Source organism: Microcebus murinus, chromosome 1 (assembly GCF_040939455.1).
Source record: "Microcebus murinus isolate Inina chromosome 1, M.murinus_Inina_mat1.0, whole genome shotgun sequence".
NCBI lineage: Eukaryota > Metazoa > Chordata > Mammalia > Primates > Cheirogaleidae > Microcebus > Microcebus murinus.
In genome coordinates this window covers 125,400,001-125,423,324 of record NC_134104.1, presented here as the reverse complement: position 1 = coordinate 125,423,324, position 23,324 = coordinate 125,400,001, and the positions used below count along the sequence as shown (strand labels likewise).

General features: G+C 43.3%; 1 protein-coding gene across 1 annotated transcript in view; it reads left to right on the top strand.

The window, feature by feature from the left end:
* The first annotated feature begins 1,701 nt into the window (after positions 1-1,701).
* The window catches only part of COLQ (collagen like tail subunit of asymmetric acetylcholinesterase), a 68,738-nt gene continuing 47,115 nt past the window's right edge, over positions 1,702-23,324 (top strand). The window contains exon 1 of the mRNA XM_012766943.2: positions 1,702-2,489. Coding sequence (XP_012622397.2) covers positions 2,384-2,489 — 106 coding nt within the window. The 5' untranslated portion in view covers positions 1,702-2,383. The remainder of the gene's footprint in view (positions 2,490-23,324) is intronic.

Below are 23,324 nucleotides of genomic sequence, written 5' to 3'. Positions count from 1 at the left end.
TCCCAAACTGCTAGGATTATAGGCAAGAGCCACTTCACCTGCCCACAGCTCCTTTTATTAAACATTTTGGGAGCAGCTAAATTGGGGTGCCCTCTCTTTAAACTGTCTTGTACCATTTTGAATATAGTCCAAGTATATTCTCTTTTTTTTACTTTTATTTTATCATATTATGGGGGTACAAATATTGTTAGGGTTACATATATTGCCCCTGCCATTCCTCCCCCTGCTTCCTGCCGTACCAAAACATCAAGCCCAAGTATATTCTTCATGCCTTCAAGTTGACAAGCTTTTCCTATCAACTCTGTATCAGTTAGCTATTGCTGCATAACAAATCATCCTACAGCTTAGTGGTAACAGTAGCCATTTTATTTGCTCATGATTCTATAATCTGGCCTGGGCAGTTCTTCAGCTGGTCTCACCTAGGGCCACTGCTATGGTTGCTGTCATCTGAGATCTGGACAGGGCTAGATGATCCAAACTGGACTCACTTACATGTCGAATGCCTCATCTGGGATGGTCCCAACAGCAGGGTCCTCCCCCTCCATGTGGCCTCTTCCGTAGCCTAGACTTTTTTATGTGACCGCTGATTTTCAAGAAAACACAAAAGCAGAAGCTGCCAGGCCTTTTAAGGCCTAGGCCTAGAAATGGCACTGTGTCCCTTCGGCCACATCCTGTTGGTCAAAGAAAGTCACAAGGCTAGCTCAGATTCAAGGGCAGGGAAATAGACTCCACCTCTTGATGGGAGGAATGGCACAGCACACGTGGGGGTGGGAGGATTTTTGGTGGCCACCTTTGCACCCAGTCTACCATGGCTCCCTGGGTGTCACTTGTGCTATCTTTAGACAAGTTCTAGCTCATGTAGGATTCACCCCATGTTACCTCATTTAAGCTTTCCGACAAACCTGTAAAGGGAACGTTGTCTCCATCTCATGGATGAGAAACCTGAGGCTTAGAGAGGTCAGTTTGTGCACTGCCACTCGGAGCTGAGAGACAAGCCCAGGTCTGGTGCTAAAGCTGCCGAGTATGGCTTAATGCTATGCCCTGACCCGACTCCCCCTTCCCCCACAATGAGGATCAGTGCTCTTGCTCAAAGGCTCACCCGAGAGTCCAGTAACGACCACACTGTTTCTGAATTAACTCCTGAACAGTCCCGGGAATATGTTATGTAAATTAAAGCAAAGTGAACAACTTTGTAAATTATTTTAGTAATCTAAAGATGCCTGTAACAGGCTTTTTTTTTTTTTTTTTTTTGAGACAGAGTCTCACTCTGTTGCCCTGGCTAGAGTGCATGGAGTCAGCCTGGCTCACAGAGTAACCTCAAACCCCTGGGCTCAAGCGATCCTTCTGCCTCAGCCTTCCGAGTAACTAGGACTACAGGCATGCGCCACTATGCCCGGCTAATTTTTTCTATATATTTTTAGTTGGCCAATTAATTTGTTTCTATTTTTAGTAGAGATAGGATCTCGCTCTTGCTCAGGCTGATTTCAAACTCCTGACCTTGAGTGATCCTTCTGCCTCGGCCTCCCAGAGTGCTAGGATTATAACAGGCTTTATAAACTCATAAAAGTTATTTTTAAAAGTGCAGTAATTTTTATTTGAAGAATTTTTTCTAGCCAAAGATCAAGTTAATGATACTATTTTCCCAAATGTACTTTGATAAATACTCGTTCACTTTTCTATCCATTTACTGTTTTCGTTTATTTTGCTTTGTATTAAAAGGTTGTAATTTTTAGAGAGAGAGAAACACTTTTTCACAGAGAAAGCTGTTTGGAAATACAATCTACCTTCCGCCTCCTTTTTAATTTAAATGATTAAAGAAAAAAAAATCAAAGGTCCACTTTACATTGGTCACCCAGTAGATAAAAATGTCACCAACTGGCAGCAGAGGGGGTTGTCTCCATGAGATCGAGTCTGAATGAGGAGAGTTGATTCTGTGATGCTGCAGGACGCCTCACCTCCAAACAGGTGGGTGATGGTGCATAACCAGTTAGAAATCTCTCTGCCCTTGAGGACTGCTGCTAGTGAACATTTGAGACTTGGCTGCCTTTTCATCACCTCTTCCATAGCCACTTACTTCAGTCTCCAAAAAAGAAAATTCTGACATCTTAATTTTAATGTGGGCATTTGATACAGTGCTTGAGATAAATATAACCCTGTGTAGTATGGAGAAGGTTTAATGGGAAATGGTTGGCATTCTTTCTTAGTAAAGGCATGGGGGAGAGGAGGAGGGAAGGAGAGAGAGGGAGGGGGAAAGGGGGAGACACACACACACACACACACACACACACACACACACAGAGCAGTGAGGAAGACAAAAGCAGAGATAAGCAAGGCTCCACGGCAGCCTGCTCGCTAACTTGACACTTGCCAGATCGCAGCCAGCATGGTTGTCCTGAATCCAATGACTTTGGGAATTTATCTTCAGCTTTTCTTCCGCTCTATCGTGTCTCAGCCGACTTTCATCAACAGTGTCCTCCCAATCTCAGCAGGTAAACGGTGGCCACAACTTTCCTCTCTTCCATCTGTCAGGGGTCGGGGGAGGAAGGGAGATTGTTTTGCAGTGTGTCCTAATATTTTTGCCATTCAGCTCTTGGCGGAGGGAGGCTGGAAGGGAGACGTTCACCCAGCAGCTTCCTGTCACCCGAGCTTGCCTCGGAAGCCCCTCCTGTCCTCGTGCCAGCCGGCCCCTACCTGGCTGCTCTAAGCCAGAGAGCCTTTGAAAAACGGTTTCTGTTTCCCCCACTCCTTTTCCCTATTTGCTGCATGATTTCATCTTGGTCAGGAATTTAGGAGAGCGTAGAAGAGACAGAGAAGTGCAAGTGAGCCCCAGATGTTTCTGTGAATACATCTCTGACCTTCCCGAAGGGGGCTTGCCTCACAGGGATGTAGAGTAAACATGCCTCTGTCCCAGTCTGGGCAGTGTCCTCTGTGGGGACAATCCCGCTGGAGGGAAGGGAGCCCCCTGATTGTCCCGGAGGCCAGGGGCCCCCGCTGCAGCCTCAGGACTAGGTTCTCTGTTTCCCCAGCCCTGTCTGCTTTCCTGCTGCGCTTTCTTCGTGGGCTGAGACTTACTTCAGCCTCAGACAAGGCAGTCGGAGGTCCTGGGAGAAGGGGACAGGGTTCCATAGTGACACCCGGGTCTGGAGCTGGGTGTGTCTGCTGGGTAGGGCTGCAAGATTTGGGGAAGGGGCTTTGCCTGCCAGCCTGCCAGCCTGTTCTGAGGGCACCAGTCTGCTGCCCTTGTCCCGTCTGACCTGGAGCAGGGGAAGTATTGGGTTACTGGTATGGCCTATTTAAGCCTTTGTGAGGAAACTCAGATGTTTCTGGAGGGCTTGGGGGAGGCAGGCAGACCCCAGCCTCTGCTGCCTGTCCTCTCATAGCTGCCTTAATTCACCTCGGTGACCCCTGTTCTCTCGGCAAAGGCAGTTTTAGTCATGCTCTCCAACATGAGTCTCATAAATACTTCAACTGCGACAGACATTTCACTGCCACTGCCTTTGCTGGAAACACAAGGAGGGCCAGAAATGCCAGGCTCTTGGAGAGGGCATGTCTCTGAGTCCAGCTCCCAACTGCCGTCCATTCATAAAAACAGCTTGTCGACAAGTTGTGCTGCCAGCATTTGTGGGCCCTGAGGGGGTGAGTCAGAGACGAGTGTGGGACTAATTTTAAAAGTGTGAGGAACAGAAGGAGGAGGGGGAGGGAGGATTTGTGGAGAGTACTGGGGGGTGGGAGGGCGGGTGTGTGCCAACATGCCCCCACAAATTCAAGTTGAGAGCATCAGGCTTCTTCTGGGAGTGAGTAGGTCATTACTCCCCAATTCAAGGAGAAGCTTGATAGTTGATTTGGTCTAATTTGGTCGTCCATAACCTTGTTTGGGTCATAGATTCCTTTGAGAATCTGCTGAAGTCTCAGGACTTAAGGAAACTCAGTTCTCTAGCTCCAGCCCTACTTCTGATGGGCTCTCTGACTTCCGGGAGGCAGTTGGCATTACACCATAAGCACCATGTGGGCAGGGACCGTGTCTGTCTTGTACATTGTCACTGCTTCCCCAGGCCCAGAACACTGCCTGGCACATGGAAGGTGCTCAATAAATATTTGGTGAATGAACCCCCATCTACAGATTGGGGTTTACCATCACTTTGTATTACTTAGGTAGAGCCAAGGTGGCTGAGGAGTTCTGAGAGCTAGAGAGAAAAGAACTTCTGATTTTCTTTGCACTCCTTTCCCTGGAGAGAGCCCTCGCACAGTGTAGACAACTCTTAGGTAGAACTTTCTGTAGATTGTACCAGTTAGAACAACAGCAGGATAAATAAGCAACTCCGATGGTTCAGATGAAAAGACTTGAGTGAAGGGACCACTTTCAGAGGTGTGGGTAGGGTTAAGGGAACCAATGAGGAATGTTGAGACACCTAGAGATTAGCAACCACAGGAAGCCTTTACTACCCTGTGCTTAAAAAGGCAAGGGAAGGAAGTAGGGAAATGGATCCCCCAGAGATTTGGAGCCTTGGAGAGGGGACACAGAGCAGGAGCACTGGTCATGGAGGGACCCAAAGCAGGGAGAAAGCAAAGAAGAAACACCCGGACCTCTCTCTGCTCCCATCCAGCCACCTATTGGCAGTGCCTCCCACTGGCCATACCCAACCCAAAGCCAGAGGGCAGGTCTCGGGTGTCAGTGTCGGGAACACAGAGGGCAGAGAGTGAAGAGGAGGGTGGGGACGTAAAATACCCAGTCCACACACCACGGGCACTTCTTGATGAAGTGCTGCATCTAGAGCTTTCGGTTGGGAATGTGGTCTGTAGACATTTGGTAAAACAATGGGGCAGACCTAGGGGAATCACTCAGTGTAGCCCAAACTCTGCTTCCTCCTGTAGTTAATCACTTGGCTTTGTCCCCCTCAGTTAGTCGCCATGGCTTTATGATGGCATAGTTCAGAATTCAACTTAGGCCTTGAAACAGGAACTGTTTTTTGACAGGAGACAGTTTTAATCCTTCGAAAATATTTTCCAAGAATTTGATATTAAATATTCTATATTCAGAAGCTTGTAAACTCTTATTCTTCTGAAGACAAGATGTGTATACACAGAAATATAGGCCACTACAGGAAAATCTTTTTGGCCGGGTGTGGTGGCTCACGCCTGTAATCCTAGCACTCTGGGAGACCCAGGCAGGAGGATAGCTCAAGGTCAGGAGTTCGAAACCAGCCTTAGTAAGAGCGAGACCCCATTTCTACTAAAAAAATCGAAAGAAATTAATTGGCCAACTAAAAATATATAGAAACAATTAGCGGAGCATGGTGGCGCATGCCTTTAGTCCCAGCTACTTGAGAGGCTGAGGCAGAAGGATCGCTTGATCCCAGGAGCTTGATCCAGATCAAGCTTGAGCCCAGATCAGCTTGAGCCCAGGAGTTTGAGGTTGCTGTGAACTAGGCTGACGCCATGGCACTCTAGCTCGGGCAACAGAGTGAGACTCTGTCTCAAAAGAAAAATAAATTAAAAAAAAAAAAAGGAAAGTCTTTTCATTCTGCCCACTACAACTTAGTGCCTACTGTGTTCAAGTTGAGAGCGTCAACTTGTCGATGCTCTGTGATACATGAGTTGAGAGCACTGTGATACATGCTTTAGGGGACACAGAGACAAGGATGTGGCTTCTGCTCTGGGGGAATCCAGGACCACGCACTGTTGAAACAGAGGCAGCATGTGCTAAATGCCCCAAAGAGGTGCTGAGATGGAGGAAGAGCTCTTACAGGCCTGCAGGCAGGTGCTTACCTTTACAGCTGAGCCTCTCCTTCATTCTCTCCAGGAAAGATTATATTCCGGCATTGCCAGACACAGCATCACTGTTTGGATCAGAAGTTCATTACCTGGCGACCTCCACTATTGGGTCCCAGAGGAGAACCAGGAAGGGAGCAAAAATCATCAAAGAGGCCAACATTCATGGCAGAAATCCCAGCACTAAGCACATGCATTTGATAGACAGAAAACTGTCTTAGGCCCTTACTCTAAGCCTATTAACTCCTACTTTGGACACCATTCTAACAGGAACAGACAGCAGATATCTTGAAGTGTGGTGAATTTGGTAAAGTATAATAGATTGGGGAGGGAGGAGTTGCTACTTAAGATAGACACGATAAAGCCGGGCGCGGTGGCTCACGCCTGTAATCCTAGCTCTCTGGGAGGCTGAGGCGGGTGGATTGCTCGAGGTCTGGAGTTCAAAACCAGCCTGAGCAAGAGCGAGACCCCGTCTCTACTATAAATAGAAAGAAACTAATTGGCCAACTAATATATAAAAAAAAAAAAAAATTAGCCGGGCATGGTGGCTCATGCCTGTAGTCCCAGCTACTTGGGAGGCGGAGACAGAAGGATCGCTTGAGCCCAGGAGTTTGAGGTTGCTGTGAGCTAGGCTGACGCCATGGCACTCACTCTAGCCTAGGCAACAAAGCGAGACTCTGTCTCAAAAAAAAAAAGATAGACACGATGACAACAACAAAATGACAGCTAACAAGACTGATTACAAGAAAAATGATGAAGAACTAGGGAACGGTTCTGAAATTTCAAAAAGAATAGTAGAATGGAACTCTCTCTAGAGCCTCCTTGTGTATGTAACCTCTGAGGGCATCATTGACTATAGCACATTAACTGGTTTTCATTATGATGAGCATGAATGGTCCAGTGAAGACTGAATTATGTTCACTTTATCTTGCTTAAGAAGGCAGATAAATGACAGTTATATCTTAGTCTGGTTTCTGTCGAACATGACAATAGTTTAAAATGTCAGGAACCCTATGTTGGAGGTATCGTTTTAACCATTACTGGGTAATAAACCACCCTAACACTTGGTGGCTTAAACCAATGATCATTTTACTGGAGTTCGTGTATTTGTGGGTCAATTGAGGGTCAGCTGATCCAGCCTGTCTGGGTTTGGCTGGCCCTGGCTGGGCCCACTTATGGATCTGTGGATTGACTTGGCTTCAATATCCAACTGCAGATGTAGCTCAGCAGTTGTATAATTTCTAGAATGTGGAGACACAGACCCAAGGAAAATAATATTTCTAGAGGGGCAGGCCTTTTGCACAGTTGAATTTATGGAATTCTCACAGCACCCCGGGATGGATGTGGTGTCACTCCCACTTTTCAGATGAGGAAATAGAGGCTCAGAAAGGTTGACTCCTAAGATCACACAGCTGGTACGTAGAACTGGAGGCTGGAATTCTAAGTCCAAGGCTTTCACCAACACAGACCAAATCTGCTGGATTTGGGTCTTCACCATCCAAGTCTTGGATAGTGACGTTGGCCTTTAAGGTCCTGCAGGCTATCCCGCTATTCTCTGGATTCTTTGTGCTCCATTTCCTCCTACCTTCTCCTCAGGGTATCAATGTCCAAAGTTCTGGCAAGAGATTGAATATCACTTTATATTAAAGTGTGCATGACGGCCGGGCGCTGTGGCTCACGCCTGTAATCCTAGCTCTTGGGAGGCCGAGGCGGGCGGATTGCTCAAGGTCAGGAGTTCAAAACCAGCCTGAGCAAGAGCGAGACCCTGTCTCTACTATAAATAGAAAGAAATTAATTGGCCAACTGATATATATATAAAAAATTAGCCGGGCATGGTGGCGCATGCCTGTAGTCCCAGCTACTCGGGAGGCTGAGGCAGAAGGATCACTTGAGCCCAGGAGTTTGAGGTTGCTGTGAGCTAGGCTGACGCCACGGCACTCACTCTAGCCTGGGCAACAAAGCGAGACTCTGTCTCAAAAAAAAAAAAAAAAAAAAAAAAAAAAAAAAAAGTGTGCATGACTTGCCAGGGAACTGATTTATCTCCCCTTTGGTGGTCTTTGCATTTTAATGGGGTTAAAGAGCTAAGCTAAAGGATGCTCTAGTGAGGTAAATTTCAACCATGGTGTTTGGGGGTGGGGCCCTTCCTGGAGACAGGGGAACCCACTTTACATGCCTTTTCTTCAGGCATTGGGAGCAGACTCACCTGATGCCCATACAGACAAGTGTGGCTTCCCTTGTCTAATTCAAGATTTTGCAGGGAGGCAAAGACTCTCCAGGTGATGTTAGGGTCCGGGTCTCAGAGACCAGATAGTGAGAGGACCCAAATCCAGTCTTGTAGAGTGAGATCAAGTGGGAGGATGTGATTTCTGTCTGGGCACCAGAATTTTCCCCTGTGGCCACTGCAGTGTGACCCAGGGCAGGCACTTTCTGGCCTAGAGGGCCTGATGTCCAGCCCCTCGCTCCCCTGCCTGGAAGCCAGCCAAGCCACCACTTGGGATCCATCTATGTTCTTGGCACTAGATTATGGGCCATTTATTTATGTCTGATGTTGATCATCTCTTGTTTAATGTCCTGTAATGCACTTGCCAGCCATCTCCTCTGATTTAGCTCCCCGTATTTCTTCTGGGTAATAAAGTCAGAGACAGCTCTTAAATTAAAGGGCTCTCTGGGGCCAGGGGGTGGGGGGTGGGGGGGTCTCAGGCTTCCTGCCTCACCCCGTCCCAAGCCTATGCATGCAGCAGTGGGCTCTACTCCAACTCAGACCCAGGAAGGGTGAGTGAGAGATAGGAAACTTTGCCCTCTTATAACTTGGGCCAAGCCCTCTCATTGCCACCTGCCACACTCAGCCCTGCTTTCTTCAGATCCACAGCCCCCACTCCCGTGGCCGTACAAAAACAACACAGCTCAGAACGAACAGAGAGCGCCTCTGGCTTTGATGAGAAACCAAATAAGCCCGTACCCCGTCTTCTTTAAAGGCAATTCCATCATAGGTACTACTTGTATTGCTCTTACGACTGGTGCCAATGATGCCCCAACCTCTCGTATTACAAAGCACGTTCAGAGCCGCAGCAGCTGTATTTGCATTTCACAGCAGCCCGACTGTGAGGGGTCCTGGGATTGAATCACGACTCTCTTGGTTATGAACTGCATGATGGTGGGGAAGTCACTTCATTGCAGCGAGCCCCAAGTTCCTCATCTGTAGAATGGGTATAATAGTCTCTGTCTCACAGAGTTGCTACAAGGATTTATTAATTTAACAAACATTTCACAAGTGCCAGCTATGTGCCTGAAAGTGGGATGCAGCAGTGGGTAAACAGACAAAAATATCCCATGCATGTGGGGTTTCTGTCATCCCTGTGAGAAGAATCTGTCCAGGCAAGCCCACTGTCCCAACAGGTGAATGAAAGGCACACGGAGAAGACATGAAGCGCACGAACCAGCTGCCCAAGGACCAGATCTAACCTTTACATTGGTGCTTGCATTAACAGTACTAAACAGAGAGAAAGAGAAATTTTTTTTTTTTTTTTTTTTTTTTTGAGACAGAGTCTCGCTTTGTTGCCCAGGCTAGTGTGAGTGCCGTGGCGTCAGCCTAGCTCACAGCAACCTCAAACTCCTGGGCTCGAGCGATCCTTCTGTCTCAGCCTCCTGAGTAGCTGGGACTACAGGCATGCGCCACCATGCCCGGCTAATTTTTTTTTTTTTTATATATATATCAGTTGGCCAATTAGTTTCTTTCTATTTATAGTAGAGACGGGGTCTCGCTCTTGCTCAGGCTGGTTTCGAACTCCTGACCTTGAGCAATCTGCCCGCCTCGGCCTCCCAGAGAGCTAGGATTACAGGCGTGAGCCACCGCGCCCGGCCAGAAATTTTTAAAAACTGCCTTATGTCAGGCTGGGCGCTGTGGCTCACGCCTGTAATCCTAGCTCTTGGGAGGCCGAGGCGGGCGGATTGCTCAAGGTCAGGAGTTCGAAACCAGCCTGAGCAAGAGCGAGACCCCGTCTCTACTATAAATAGAAAGAAATTAATTGGCCAACTGATATATATATAAAAAAATTAGCCGGGCATGGTGGCGCATGCCTGTAGTCCCAGCTACCTGGGAGGCTGAGGCAGAAGGATCACTTGAGCCCAGGAGGTTGAGGTTGCTGTGAGCGAGGCTGACGCCACGGCACTCACTCTAGCCTGGGCAACAAAGCGAGACTCTGTCTCAAAAAAAAAAAAAACAAAAAACTGCCTTATGTCTTTAGAGTAGACAAACATGAAGAAAAAAAAAAGCACACCTTAGTTGCTAACATTTAAAATTGAATGCTTTAACTTTTTTTAAAAAATGTATTTCTGATGTCCCTTTAACAAAACTCTTGAACGGCAGGACAAGCTGGCAGTCCTAGAGGCACAGTCTGGCACGGCCATCACTGTTTGGAATGGAATGGTTGGTGGTCATCCAGCTCCAGCTCGCCAAGTCCCTGGTCTTATACCGAGTCCACCCCCCTGTTACATCTCCCTGTCTGGTCCCCTCTGGGCATGTGACTTTTAGGTCTCTGGGGCCAGAAGCCCTGCTGGCTTGGCCTCTGCCTTCCAATTCTTTAATGTCTTTCCAGAGTTCCGAAGCTCAGTTTGAAAGTCCACATTCTAGATCAGTGGATCTCAAACTACAGTGCTGGTTCTCAGTCCTGGCTAGACATGAGAATCACCCAGTGTGCTTTACAAGAGCCCAGTGTCCAAACTGAACAGACCAATTGAATCAGAATCTCTAAGGCATGGGATCAAGTCTCAGGAATATTTAAAGTTCTCCAGGTGGCCCGGCATGGTGGCTTATGCCTATAATCTCAGCATTTTAGGAGGCCAAGGTGGGAGGATCACTTGGAGCTAGGAGTTTGAGACAAGCCTGAGCAACATGGCAAAACCACCATCTCTACAAAACATTTTAAAATTAGCCAGGTGTGGTAGCACATGCCTGCAGGCCCAACTATTTGGGAGGCTGAGGTGGGAGGATTGCTTAAGCCCAGGAGTTTGAGATTGCAGTGAGCTGTAATCACACCACTGCACTATAGCCTGGGTGACAGAGCAAGACCCTGTCTCTAAATACATAAATAAATGAAGTTCTCCAGGTGAGTCTAATGTCTAGCCAGGGCTAACCACTGAACTGTAGCTAGCATCAGAATCACCTGGAGGGCATTTTTAAAATGCAGACCACTGGGACCCACACCCAGGAGTGTCTAATTCTATAGGTCTGTGCTGGAGCCCAAGAGTGCATTTCTAACAAGATCCCAGGTGCTGCTGATGCTGCTGGTCCATGGCCTACACTTTGAGAACCTGTACTTTAGCCTGCCTCCGAGTTACCATAGTAGTTTCCTATGGCCACTGTAACAAATCACCACAAACTTAGTGGCTTCAAACAACACGCATCTATCCTCTCGCAGTTCTGGAGGTCAGAAGTCTGAAGTCAGTTTCGCTGTGCAGAAATGAAGGTGTTGGCGAGGCTGAGCTCCCTCTGAAGGCTCTAGGGAAGGATGTGTTTCCTGCCCTGTCCAGCTCTAGAGCTGCATTGGAGCCAGTGGCATAGATCTTGCTTCAGGGACCACATTGCCTTCTGTGGCAAGTCTGCTCTGCCTGTCTCTTATAAGGACACTTGTGATTGCACTTAGGGCCCACGCAGATGATCCAGGATAATCTCCTCATTTTAGACTTCTTAACTTAATCACATCTACAATGTCCTTTTTCCCATATAAGGTAACATTTCCCCGTTCCAGGGATTAGGATCTGGATATCTGTGGGGGCCATTATTCAGCCTACCACAGTTACTTTTTCTGCTGAGTGAACTGAGCCATGAGTGTTTTAAATGACATCAGAATCAAAGGTGCAGGCATATATACTGTCTTTATTTGGGTTCCTTCCCAGGAGTGGACCCTAAGACAAAGATCTGGGTGCAAGTAGTTTATTGGGAGGCGAACCCAGTAGGGCCGTGAGACGGGAAGAGAAGGTAGTCAGCACAGAGTGTTTGTGAGCAGGTTACTGCTCTGGGCAACTGGGGCTCAAGTCTACTGGGGACTGCAGGGAGGCAGACAGGGCACTAGGATGTTTACCCACCGACTCCTGGAAATTTTAACAACTCTATTCTTCCTGCTTGCCCCAAACATCTTCCCATGGTTGGAGAAGCCCTCTGGCATAGTCACAGGTGCCCACGCCAAGAAGCTGGAATCATGAGTGGGATTGATGGATGCTGAGGGACATGAGTAGGGAAGTGATGACATCTGCTGTAGATGCTGTGAGAGACCAGCCGTGTCCTGCTGGCCCTCATACAGCCCCTGCCTCAGTCACCCCTCTGGGCAGCAGCATTTACAGCTCAGATGCAGAAGCTGGGATCCAGTTGCCACATGGACCCACCACTAACAATAATAAAGTGACCTCTCACTGAGTACTTTTCCTAGATGCTAGACTCTTTACATATATTATTTTTAATCTTCACAACAGTGTCGAAAGTTTGCCATTAGTACACTCATTTTACCAAAGAGAAAATGAACATTCATGGTGCAGCCACTCACCTGACATCATGCAATGCTGAGAAGGTCAAATTCCAGGGTCAAAATTTGCCAGGGTCAAAATTCCAAATTAGGACTTTCTGACCCCAAATCATCACAGAGGCAGAGGCAAGCAGTGGTTAGGAGTAGGGCCTCTGGTCCCACACTGCCTAGGTTCAGATTTTGTGTTTCCCTTAGTTCTGTGACGTTGGGCAAACTACCCCCTTCATGCCTCAGTTTCCTCATCTATGCAATGGGGCTAAACGTAGGGTTTAACTCATAGAGAAGTTGTGAGGATTAAGTAGGATAACTATGAACATAAAGTACTTTCAATAGTGCCTGGCATACAATATGTGATATCTACACTTTTTCTGTCATTATTTCTAGAATCTTACAGTGGCTCTATATATGCTAAGAGGTTACAATTTCCCTTACAATTCATCACGCCAAAAGGCAAAAATCCCAAATACAACCCAAAGAACTTTTTGCTTAAAATATCCAGTGACTTAAGGCAAAATGAAGAGACTCAGCCTTCACCCACTTTGCATTTGTGACCCAGTCCCCGAAGAAGGAACACGCTGCCCAGAGAAGGAGACTCTTCTTGTGGTGACTGGCTTCCCCACATGCTTTAAAAATACACCTGGCCCTATTCCATCTCAGCCCGTAGCACTGAGCTCCATTCAAGCCTGCACTTATCTCGCATGGCAACCAGCACAAACACGGCGTGAGGCGCGTGTTTGGAAGCTGGCGACAGCTGAAGGAGAGGCCTCGTGCTGCTGCGGGCTTTGCACCAGCAACCAGCCGGGGGCTGAAAACTATAAAAGAGAGGAAAGAACAGAAGGAAGCATCAGTGGGAATTGGGCAGGGTCTTCCCCTCCCAGGCCTCCCACAGGCCCCTCCACTCATCCATCCTCCATGCCACTCCTCTCTTCCTGGGACCTTTCTGAGAAGGTTGGAGAAAGCCTCAGGAGTTTCCTGATGCTGCTGGTAGCATCTCCTGGGACACATGCTCCAGGGAGGATGTTCAGGGGGCCTCAGGCCGGGTATGGGGCTTCTCAGCGACCCAAGAGGGCAGGGAATGGAGTGACAATGCCATCCCGCTCAGAGAGACCTTCCTGCCTGCCTGAGACTCTTCTTAGTTTACTGTGGCTTGGGGTTTGTTTGAGTGTTTGCACGCCCCTAGATGAGGGGCCCGCGGGGTGGGTTATTATCACAGGGAGTTGAAACTGGAGTGCCCCTTTGCGCCCAAACAGGGCCAACTGGTTTCTGAGACCATCCTTCCTGGGGTGGACCTCATGGGGTGGCCCCCGGAAGGCTTCCAAATTCTCTGCAGTCATCCAGAAACCAATTCTCAGCTACTGAGAATAAAGTTAGTGTTCAGGATTTAGGAAGGCTCCAAGTGAAGAAAACATCCCGTTTCCCTTCTGTCCATCTTTCTGAGAGCTGCCCTGGGCAAGGTCATGGTCATGGCAGGGAAAGTTAAGGGTGGAAAAGAGGAATGTGCCCTGTGTCTAGGGAGCAGCCAGGCCCAGCAGGAGCGGCCTTGGTTGGGTGTGTGCTTTCTCACTCGTGGAAAGTGAGGGGTGGTGGGCTGAGATGGCTTTAGGAACAACTGGGGCCCAGGAAATGCTTTCCCCAGAGTATCTGAGGGAAATGGTTTCTTTTCTTTCTTTTATTTTTTTCAATTATCTGAGTGCACCTCCCTAGCCCTCACTTCCCTCTGCTGGGCAGCCCTGAAAGTGAGAGCGCATCTGCCGGCGCCGTAGGAGCCACCGCTCTGGGCACTGCTGCCCAGGTTCCATTGCTCATGACCAGTGGAAGGTGGTGTGAGGACAGTTAGTCAGAGGGTTGGTTATTTGCCTGTCTACACATGTTCTTGGAGAGACTGTAGCACCGCGCTAAGGTGCTCAGGTAAAATCCAGGCAGATGTGCCGTGTTGGGCACGCCATTTGCTCTCTTATGGGATTCCGTGTCCTCATCTGTAAAATAAAAGAGTGGGCCAGATCTCAAAGACCCTTTTAGCCTTAGACTTTCTATGACTTATTGGCCTACAAGACGTTTGCTAATTTACAGAATCAGTACCCACACAAAGAAGGGCTCTTGATGTGTGTTTCTCTGAGCATTGGCACTAAGAACCCATGGTGTGTGAGAAAAAGGCATGGAGTTCCCAGGCAGACAGCTCTGGGCTGGAGAGACATCTCTGTGACCCACTAACGAGGGATCTTGGCCGTGTGGTCTTGGCTTAATTTCTTTAAATTTTTTTTTATTTTTAAGTATTATAGGTACATAATTGTTGTATATATTTATAGGGTACATGTGATGTTTTGTTTGTTTGTTTGTGCTTTTTTTTTTTTTTTTTTTTTTTTTTTTTTGGAGACAGAGTGTCACTTTGTTGCCCAGGCTAGAGTGAGTGCCATGGTGTCAGCCTAGCTCACAACAACCTCAAACTCCTGGGCTCAAGCAATCCTGCTGCCTCAGCCTCCCTAGTAGCTGGGACTACAGGCATGTACCACCATGCCCTGCTAATGTTTTCTATATATATTAGTTGGCCAATTAATTTCTTTCTATTTATAGTAGAGATGGGGTCTTGCTCTTGCTCAGGCTGGTTTCGAACTCCTGACCTCGAACAATCTGCCCACCTCGGCCTCCCAGAGTGCTAGGATTACAGGCGTGAGCCACTGCGCCCAACCTATGTGATGTTTTGATACAGGCACACAATGTATACTAATCAAGTCGGGGTAATTGGAGTATCCATCACCTCAAGTTTTTATCATTTCTTTATGTTAGGAACATTCCAATTCCACTCTTGTAATTATTTTAAAGTATATCCTAACTTATTGTTAATATGGTCATTTTGTTGTGTTATCAAATACTGTTCATTCTGTCTATCTAACTATATTTTTGCACCATTAACTGTCCCCATTATATCCCCTCCTTCCCACTACCCTTCCCAACCACTGGTCATCATCATTCTACTCTATGTCTCCATGTGAGCAATTGTTTTAATGTTTAGCTCTCACATATGAATGAGAACATGCAAGATTCTTGACTTAACATAATGTTCTCCAGTTCCGTCCCTGTTGTTTCAAATGGCAAGATTTTGTTCCATTGCATATATGTACCACAATTTCTTTATCCATTCATTCGTTGATGGACACTTAGATTGATTCCAAATCTTGGCTATTGTGAATAGACCTGTAATAACATGGGAGTGCAGATATCTTTTCAATATACTAATTTCTTTTCTTTTGGAAAGGAAGCCCAGTGGTATTTCTGGGTCATATGGTAGTTCTAATTTCAGTTTTTTGAGGAACCTCCATACTCTTCTCCATAGTGGTTACACTAATTTACTTTCCAACAGTGTACTAGGGTTCCCCTTTCTCCACATTCTTGCCAGCATTCATTATTGCCTGTCTTTTTGATAAAAGCTATTTTAACTGGAGTGAGATGATATTTCATTATAGTTTTAATTTGCATTTCTCTAATGACTGATGATGTTGAGCATTTTTTCATATTACCTATTGGCCATGTGTATGCCTTCTTTTGAGAAATGTCTATTCAGATCTTCTGCCTGTTTTTAATTGGATTACTTTATTTTTTTTCCTATTGAGTTGGAGCTCCTTACATATTATAGTTATTAATTCCTTTTCAGATAGGTAGTTTGCAAATATTTTCTCCCATTCTGTGGGTTGTCTCTTTCCTTTGTTGACTTTTTCCTTTGCTGTGCAGAAGTTTTTAGCTTGATGTGATCTCATTTGTCCAATTTTGCTTTGGTTACCTGTGCTTTGGGGGTATTACTCAAGAAGTCCTTTCCCAGACCAATCTCCTGAAGCATTTCACCCATGTTTTCTTTTAGTAGTTTCATAGTTTCAGATCTTATATTTAAGCCTTTAATGCATTTTGATTTGATTTTGTATATGGTGGGAGAGAAGGATCTGGTTTCATTCTTTTGCATATGGATATCCAGTTTTCTGAGCACCATTTATTGAAGAAACTGTCCTTTCCCGATTGTATGTTCTTGGCACCTTTGTCAAAGATAAGTTCAGTATAGATGTGTGGATTTATTTCTGGGTTCTCTATTCTGTTCCATTGTTCTCTGTGTCTGTTTTTATTACAGTACCATGCGGTTTTGGCTACCACGGCTCTGTAGTACAATTTGAAGTCAGGTCATGTGAGTCCTTCAGTTTTGCTCTTTGTGCCCAGGATGGCTTTGGCTATTCTGGGTCTTCTGTGATTCCATATACATTTTAGGATTATTATTTCTATTCCCATGAAAAATGTCATTGCTATTTTGATGGGGATTACATTGAATCTGTAGGTTGCTCTGGGTAGTATGGACATTTTAACAACATTGATTCTTCCAATCCATGAGCATGGAATATCTTTCCATTTTGCTGTGTCTTCAGTTTCTTTCACCAGTATTTTACCGTTTTCATAGTATAGATCTCTCACTTCTTTGGTTAAGTTTATTCCTAAGTATCTTATTTGTACTACTGTAAATGGGATTAATATTAATATCTTGGTTTCTCCTTTAGATTGTTGTTGGCATATAGAAATGCTACTGATTTTTGTATGTTGATTTTGTAATCTGCAACTTTACTGAATTTATTTATCAGTTCTAATACATTTTTGTTGAGTCTTCAGGTTTCTCTAGATATAAGATCATATCATCTACAAATAAGGACAATTTGACTTCTTCCTTTCCAATTTGGATACCCTTTATTTCTTCCTCTTGTCTGATTGCTCTAGCTAGAACTTCCAGTACTATGTTGAATAACAGTGGTGAGAGTGGGCATCCTTGTCTTGTTCCAGATCTTAGAGGAAAGGCTTCCACTTTTTCCCCATTCAGTATGGTATTAGCTGTGGGTCTGTCACATATGGGTTTTGTCACGTTAAGATAAGTTCCTTCTATACCCAGTTTTTTGAGAGTTTTGATTATGAAGGGATATTGAATTTTATCAAATGCTTTTTTAGCATCAATTGAAATGCTCATATGGTTTTTGTCCTTTGTTGTGTTGTTATGATGTATCACATGATAGATTTGTTTTATTTTATTTTATTTTTTTTTTGAGACAGAGTCTCACTTTTGTTGCCCAGGCTAGAGTGAGTGCCATGGCGTCAGCCTAGCTCACAGCAACCTCAAACTCCTGGGCTCCAACGATCCTCCTGCCTCAGCCTCCCAAGTAGCTGGGACTACAGGCATGTGCCACCATGCCCGGCTAGTTTTTTGTATATATATTTTTAGTTGGTCAATTAATTTCTTTCTATTTTTAGTAGAGACGGGGTCTCGCTCAGGATGGTTTCGAACTCCCAACCTCGAGCAATCCGCCCGCCTCGGCCTCCCAGAGTGCTAGGATTACAGGCGTGAGCCACCGCGCCCGGCCTCACATGATAGATTTGTATATGTTGCACTATCTTTGATTCTTGGGATGAATCCCACTTGATCATGATGAATAATCTTTTTAATGTGTTATTGAATTTGGTTTGCTAGTATTTTCTTAAGGATTTTTGCATCTATGTTCATCAGAAATATTGGCCTATAGTTTGTTGTTGTTGTTGTGTCTTTGTCTGATTTGGTACCAGGCTGATGCAGGCCTCATAAAATGAGTTTGATGGGTATCCTCTTCTTCTCAGTTTTTGGAATAGTTTAGGTAGGATTGGTATTAGTTCTTCTTTGATGCTTGGTAAATTTCAGCAGTGAAGCCATGGGGTCCTGAGCTTTTCTTTGTTGGGAGACTTTATTATTGCTTCTATCTCATTACTTGTTATTGGATATTCAGGTTTTGGATTTCTTCCTGGTTTAATCTTGGTAGGTTGTATGTGTTTAGGAATTTATCCATTTCTTCTAGGTTTTACAATTTATTGGCGCACAGTTGCTCATAGTAGTCTCTAATGATACTTTCTTAAGTATTAGTTGCAACATCTCCATTTCCATCTCTGATTTTATTTATTTGGGTCTTTTCTCTTTTTTTCCTTAGTCTGGCTAAAAGTTTGTCAATTTTGTTTATCTTTTCAAAAAACTAACTTTTTGTTTCATTGATCTTTTGTATTTTTTGCTTTTAATTTCATTTATTTCTATTCAGATCTTTATTATTTCTTTTTTTCTACTGATTTAGGATTTGATTTGCTCTTATTTATCTAGTTAAGATGTATCATTATATTGTTTATTTGAACTTTTCTGCTTTTTTGATGTAGGCACTTATTATAAATTTTTTTCTTAGTACTACTTTTGCTATATCCAATAGGTTTTGATATGTTGTGTTTTCATTTTCATTTGTTTCAATATATTTCTTTATTTCCTTCTTAATCTCTTCATTGACCCACTGGTCATTCAGGAGCATATTGTTTAATTTCCATGTGTTTGTATAATTTCTAATGTTCCTCTTCTTATTGACTTCTAGATTTATTCCATTGTGGCCAGAGAAAATACTTGATATGAGTTCAGTTTTTTGGATTTTTTAAGACTTGTTTTGTGGCCTAACATATGGTCTATTCCTGAGAATGATCCATGAGCTAAGGAGAAGAATGTGTATTCTGCAGCTGTTGGATGTAGCATTCTGTAAACAAATATCTATTATGTCCATTTGGTCTATAGTGCAGATTAAGTCCAATGTTTCTTTGTTGATTTTCTGTCTGGATGATCTGTCCAATGCTGAAAGTGTAGTGTTGAGGTCTCCAATGACTACTGTACTGGGGTCTATCTCTCTCTTCTGCTCTGATAATATTTGCTTTATGTATCTGGGTGTTCCAGTGTTGGGTGTATATATATATATATATATATATATATATATATATATATATAAAATTATTGTATCTTCTTGCTGAGTTGACCCCTTTATGATTATATAATGACCTTCTTGTCTCCTTTTACAGTTTTTTGTCTTGAAATCTATTTTATCTGATAACAGTATAGCTTCTCCTGCTCTTTTTGGTTCCCATTTGCATAGAATATCTTTTTTCCATCCCTTTATTGTCAGTCTATATGTGTCTTGGTAGGTAAAGTGTATTTCTTGTAGACTACATATAGTTTGGTCTTGGTTTTTTATAAATTCAGCCACTCTGTGTCTTTTGATTGGAGAGTTTAGTCCATTCACATTCAATGTTATTCTTGACAGGTAAGGACATAATATTGCCATGTTGTTATTTGATTTCTGGTTGTTTTGTGCTTCTCTCTTTCTTGCTTCCTTCCTGTCTTTCTTTGTTAAAAGTGAATTCCTTGATAATATGTTTTAGTTTCTTCCTTTTTATTTCTTTTGTATCTGTTGTAGGTTTTTTGATTTGAGGTTACTACCATGAGGCTTGTAAAAAAATTTTTATGACCAAATTACAAATTACAACTTGTGCTTAAAAACAAATTACAATTGTGCTTACAAACAAGTTACAATTACTTACTTGTGCTTACAAACAAATTACAATTGTGCTTACAAACAAACAAATAAATAAGCAAAGAGAAAACTAAAAGAAATTCTACACTTTAACTCCATCATGCCTCTTGCTTTTTAACTTTCTGTGGTTTCCATTAATATATTTTTATACTTTCTCTTGCAATGGGTTACTCTAGGAATAATATATATATATATTTATACTATCTATCTCTCAAAAAGTTGTTGTAGTTATTATTTTTGATAGGTTTGTCTTTTAGTGTACCTACTCAAGATATAAGGTGTTTACACATCACAATTACAGACAGCAATAGAATATTCTATATTTTTGTTACCAGAATTTTATACTTTCAGATGATTACTTATTGTTCATTAATTTCCTTTTCTTTTATACTGAAGAACTCCTTTTAGCATTTTTTGTAGGATAGGTCTGATGTTGATGAAGTGTCTCAGCTTTTGTTTGTCTGGAAAAGTCTTTATTTCTCCTTCATGCTTGAAGGATATTTTTGCAGGATATAATATTCTAAGGTTAATGTTTTTTTCCTTCAGCACTTTGAATATGTCATGCCACTGTCTCCTGGGCTATATGATTTCCACTGAGAAGTCTGCTGCCAGACTTATCAGAGCTCCTTTATATATTATTTTTTTCTTTTTTCTTGCTTCCCTTAGACCTTTTCTTTATCTATGGCCTTTGGGAGCTTGATTATTAAATGCTTTGATGTAATCTTATTTGGATTAAATCTGCTTGGTGTTCTGTGACCTTTTTGTACCTGAATATTGATATATTTGTGTAGGTTTGGAAAGTTCTCTGTTATTATTTCTTTAAATAAACTTTCTACTCCAGTCTATCTCTCTACCTCCTCTTTAAGGCCAATAACTCTTAGATTTGCTCTTTTGAGGTTATTTTCTAGATCTCGTGGAGATTCTTCATTCCTTTTTATTCTTTTTTCTCTTCCGACTGTGTATTTTCAAATAGCCTGTTTTCAAGCTCACTAATTCTTTTTTCTGCTTGATTAATTCTACTATTGAGAGACTCTGATGCATTTTTCAGGTTGTCAGGTTGAATTTTTCAGCTCCAGAATTTCTACTTGATTTTTAAAAAATTATTTCGATGTCTTTGTAAAATTTCTCTGACAGGCTTCTAAATTCCTTCTCTCTTTGTCTTAAAGTTTATTGAGCTTCTTCAGACCAATATTTATTGTACCTCCTACCATACACTTGACTTCTCAGTATACAAGTAGTTAGAGTTTGTGTGAGAGCAGAGAAATTAAGACAAGGAGACAACCTATCTGGGTTCAAGTCACGACTCTGCCATTTGCCTGGGTATTTCTTTGAACTTCAGTTTACTTATGTGACAGATGGAGAAAATATTAACAACTCTTAGGGCTGTCGTAGGCTGGTGCTTAGCACATAATAAGTTCTCAGTACCTATTATTGAGTGTTGTGATAGCTGATGTTTGCAAGCTATGTAAAGGTAGTTTGATGACAGTTTTTGTTTTCTGCTTTAGACCACAGATAAAGCAACTTCTAGAAAACAAGCAAACAAACAAACATATCTTATACCAGAACAAGTCACATATGAATGAAAATTTAAATATAAAATATGAATCTAAAGAATTTGTAGAAGAAACCTTGGGAGATTTTTGGATAACTTTAGCATGGGGAAAAACCCAGAAAGCCTGAAAAGAAAAAGTAAAACTACATACAAAATTATATTTATAATAGCAAAAACAAAGTCAAAAGGCCAAAACTGGGGAAAAATATGTGAAAGTCATATAATAAAGTGTTACTTTTTTTATATACAAGAAAAAAATTGTAAGAGAATCAACAATCCACTGGAAAAATAGAAAAAATACAAATGATTCTAAAATGTGTGAAAATATTCTCAGTTTCATTCACTATAAGATAAATGCAAATTAAAACCACACTGTCCGGGCGCAGTGGCTCATGCCTGTGATCCTAGCACTTTAGGAGGCCAAGGCTGGCTGATTGCTCAAGGTCAGGAGTTCAAAATCAGCCTGAGCAAGAGCGAGACTCTGTCTCTACTAAAAATAGAAACAAATTAATTGGCCAACTAAAAATATATAGAAAAAATTAGCCAGGCATGGTGGCACATGCCTGTAGTCCCACCTACTCAGGATGCTGAGGAAGGAGGATCACTTGAGCCCAGGAGTTTGAGGTTGCTGTGAGCTAGGCTGATGCCACGGCACTCTAGCCTGGGCAACAGAGTGAGACTCTGTTTCAAAAAAAAAAAAAAAAAACCACGCTAATATACCATTTTTCACTTATCAGATGGGCAAAATTCAGAAGGTCCAAACAGACTGTTGATGAAAGTGTGTGGAAACTGTCACTCCCACCCTTTGCTCGTGGGAGGGAATGTGGATTGAAGGAGGCTTTGTGGAGATGAACTGGGCAACACATGTAAAAATTACAAGTGCACATACTTTTTGACCCAGCATTTTTATTTCTAGGAATTCATCCAATGGACACACTTACCAGCATACACAAAGATGCATGTGGAAGGTTATTTTATTACATAGTTTGCATTTGCTAATCACCCAAACATAGGTGCCAGAGTGAACAAGTTGTGGTTCTTCCAAATGAAGGCCATAGAAAAGCATATGGATGCATTAATGTAGTTTCACAGAATAATCTCTTAGAAAAACTGTTAAGAAACCAAGAGGAGTACCATATGTATAATATAATATTAATATTATAAGCAGCCCTTTGAGTAAGAGGAGGAAATATTATTTCTACTTATTTGCTTGTATATGCATAAAATATTCCTAGAAGTATACGTGGGAAACTAAGTAATAAATTGATAATAAATACTTGAAACTGTGTGGCTGGAGGAGAAGGATGAGAGAGAGTTTTCGTGTGTTCTTGTTCATACCTTTAAATTTTGAGTCACACACCTATTCTAAACAATTAAGCAAAACACCATCTGTACATACAAAGCACCACCTTTTGTCTAGAGCACAAGATGGACTTCTGTCTTTAAAAATCTGTTAGATCCAAAGCAGCAAGGGAAATTGAGATCTAAGAGAATTTCCAGAATGGTAGAATCACACAATTATAGTACTACAAAAAGTCTAAGGTTCATCTTGCCAACTTCTCAATTGAGAAGCTCTATCACTTAATTGAGTTCAAAGGGATCAGCCCTAGGTTCCCTAATTTTTGGAATCCAGGGGTTTGAGTGCTCAGTGAGACAAATGGGTAGAGATGCCCATCTGTGCCAGTGGGCAGCCAGAGGGCTCCTGGTAACCCAGCTTCCCTGCCCCCCACCTGTTGTGGACCCTCAGAGAACAGATACTGGAGGAGGGGGTAAGGAGCAGAGTGTGTTGGTGGCCTTCAATCAACATGCATTTACCCTCCCTATTCTACTCCTCAAAGTGGGCAATGGATCTGAAACTAACTTTGAAATCTGCCAAAAAATAAAATGGATGAGTAAACAGATATATGATAGAGTAAATACAGTAAAACGATAATCAACGCAGAATCTATGTGGTGCGTGTATTAGTCTGCTATGGATGGGGGGGGGGTTCTGGAGAAAGGGATAAGTGAGCCAGGTGGTTTTGAATTACAAGTGCCCATAGAGCTAAACTGTCACCATGGAAAAATGAAGGCATGGAAACACAGGGTCTTTCCACTCAGCCGC